The 3166-nt window shown below is 46.6% G+C and overlaps 1 protein-coding gene across 1 annotated transcript; it reads right to left on the minus strand.

Moving 5' to 3' along the window:
* Positions 1–1979: 1979 nt before the first annotated feature.
* Positions 1980–2549, minus strand: LOC147965872 (uncharacterized). The gene is made up of 2 exons (XM_087528111.1): positions 2373–2549; positions 1980–2282 (listed from the first exon to the last, which is right to left on the minus strand). The coding sequence occupies exons 1-2, from the start codon at positions 2547–2549 to the stop codon at positions 1980–1982; spliced, it is 480 nt and encodes a 159-aa protein (XP_087384237.1).
* Between the last annotated feature and the right edge of the window lie 617 nt (positions 2550–3166).

Genomic DNA, 3166 nt, shown 5'->3' on the forward strand with positions numbered 1-3166 from the left:
CATCGATGTAGCCTGCTATGCATGCGAACACCGCCACACACGCATATAGTGACCTAGACCTAATCGCATGCATGCACGCCGACACGCACGCATCGATCCGTGCCGCATGGTTGCCGGTGGATTCAGTCGCTCCGTAGCGTCGTTTCATGCATCACAGGCATACGTGCCGGTGGTAGAAGGGGCAGGGTGCACGCACGGTCGTGTCCATATGTCAAGGCATCGGTTCACGCCGCAGGCTGCACGCACACTCGTGAATGGGAGGCAGGCAGCCGCCAACGTAGAGCACGCAGAAGGGGGAGGCAGGCAACCGCCAACACAGAGCATGCAAAGCACGCTCGCATCGATTCACGTTCACACATTGATGATCGCATCGGTTCACGCACGCACTGAGTCACGATCTACGCCGTTTGCGCGTGTACCCACCTCGTCTCCCCCGGCTATTTAAACTGCCCTTCATTACCTCTCCTTCTACAGATCCATCTGCGCCTCCAACTTCTCTTCTTCCCCCAAAAGCCAAAGCCGTTCCACTCAGCGGAGCGAGCAAGATGTAGTACAACAGGCCGACGTTCCAAGCGCCACCCACCATGCCGGAACGGCGGTACCTCGCCAACGTCGTCGTCAAGGAATCCCTCCGCGTGTGGGCGTTCTCCCGCTGGAGGGGAAGCATTGAGCTTGCACGGGGGTTCCTCCATGCGGGCTTCCACCACCTCCCGGCGGGCTCGCCGTCCATGTTCAACCTCGTGGAGCAGTGTCCCCACGCCAACGCTCCAGTGGTAGGGTTCGTCGTCCACTTCACCAACAGGTTCGATGCCTACTACCTGCTCGGCAAGGTGTATTGGTGTGGGTGCGAGTTCATCGCATTCACGACCTATAACATCTTCACCGACTTCGAGAGCATCTTCCCCGCTTGCAACCACATGCACAGCCTCCCGTACTACCTCGGCGACAACGGCCTTGAGGAGGAGGAGTACTGAAGCCGGCGGCGAAGAAGACGGTGAAGCCGGCGGTTAAGGTGAAGACGACGGTGAAGACATGGTGGTGTTGCCCTAGCTACCCTATCTATCTACTATGTAGTGTGAGTTTGGTGTGTGTGTTGCCCGAGCTAGCTACCCTATCTATGTAAGGTTAATTATTATTATCTATCGGTGTCTATGTAAGAACTTATGTTGCCCTAGCAACCCTATCTAAGTTAAGTTATGTGTGTTATATTAATGCTTTGTTATGTTTGTATTTTGTTTGTCCCAAGTTTAGACACGGCTAATTGGCGTGGGAAAAATTAACCAAACAAACTAAAAATGATGTGTTTATAGATGCCTTCTAAAAATAAGAACATATTGTACATTTGTACACGACTTTGGTTTGAGAGCTCTTTTTTTTAGGTATTCAAAGAATACTTTATTTTTCAGAAATATTGAATTATCAAATACTTTGAGATATTTGGATTTAGTCAAAAGTGTAGTTTTAACTACACTATGTTTGAAGTATATAAAAAAGAGGGTTAGACCTCTTTTTCTAATCATGAAGTATTGGTTCGCTAGGCATAATAATACTAAGGTTTGCAAATACTTTGATTCTAAAAAATGAAGGGACCCATAAAGGAAAGCCAAAAAAATTCCTCAATGAGATAGAAGAGATTGGGCAATAAAATTAATGAAAAAGCAATCAGAAACAAAAAAGAACAAAGCAATCCTTCCTAAACAAAAAAAAGAAACATCGCTTGTTTCTGTGCTTTCTCTTTGGGCCCGCGAACTAGGTTTTTTTAGCAGAACTGACGAACTCAAGGATAAAAGTTTGGCAAGTGCGAGAGAGAAGAGATGAACTTGATGTATATCCCTTGTGCTGCTCAAGTACTACTTACTGTCATCTGACGAGCTAGGGTATGATCCAACACTCGAGGTTATTAGCTAACAAAATGAGTTGCATTTGAGATAAACAGACTTGGATTGCTAAACAGTGGCAACAACAGTAGACAAACATCTCTAACGAGAGATGGCCATCAAGTAAAAAATTCCTAGAGCAAGTATTCCTAAAGCTACTAGATTGGATTGCTTCTTCAACTCAATCAGCTGCTTGAAGTTCTTGTTCATCTTCTTCAATTCCGTCTTCAGTTCGACATCTACCACCGTTCGGTATTCCGGACGCGCTGCTGCTGCCGGAGCGGCACTGACATGGGGCAGATTGGACTCGTGGATTGCATTCCCCCTCGAATCCAGCAAGCCCGACCCTTGAAGCCTCTGGATGTAATCATCCATCCACTCGAAATGGTGGCATTTCTTCATGATCTGAAAATGAAATCATGTAACCTAAATCCAAATCTGACAGATTTTTTGAGAAATTAGAGATAAAGGATGCGAGGAAAACTCAGATCTAACCTGCCCCTCCGGCTTGCTCTCGCATTTGACGAACTCGCGCCCAAAGTTCCCATTCTTCTCCTCCTTCGAAGTCAACCGCTTCAATGGCGCAGTCCGTGGGCAGTCAGTGCATCGAGTCATCGGCACTGGACCATACACCGGCCACGTGGAATGGGGGGCTGACGAGGAGGTCGACATATCGCCCGAGAGGAAGAAACAGAGGAATTGCTCGAGAGGAAGAAGAACGAGAAGATGGGGAAAGAAACAGAGGAATTGCTTGATCTACTCGATGCCTTTGTCTGTCAGATGGAGAAGAGGAGAAGGGGAAGCTATATTGACGATTTGCCACATTGTATTTTGCAGTTTGAATATTTGAACCAACTCTTAACACTGACATGTGGTGGTCATGTGCGAAAAATACAATTTCCTATGTAAAGTGGGGCAGATCATAAAAAACCCGAGAAGGACAGTGCAGTAGCCAATCAGGATGCATCACGTGGATTGCGCATGCCTGCCCCACATCTGACGGGTGGTGTTTGGTGCTTGGTAGGATCCGACGGCGCATGTTCGACGCTAGGGTTTGGAGCATTTCTGCGGGGTTATGAGCGAGTCAACGGGGTTATTAGGGTTTGACCAGATTTCAAATGGCCATAACTAAATTAGAAAAAAATCGCAAAAATATAAAACAAACGTAGTTCGTCCATTTATGAGACCTAGTTACCATAAAAAAATATATAAACTCGGTACAGGGGCGTTTTTTTGAAAAATCATTTTTTGAAGTGATCTGTTGAAAGCAAGTTCAAATGTTTTTAAAA

This window comes from Triticum urartu, chromosome 6A (assembly GCF_056163025.1).
Source record: "Triticum urartu cultivar PI428250 chromosome 6A, HENAU_Tu73, whole genome shotgun sequence".
NCBI classification, from domain to species: domain Eukaryota; kingdom Viridiplantae; phylum Streptophyta; class Magnoliopsida; order Poales; family Poaceae; genus Triticum; species Triticum urartu.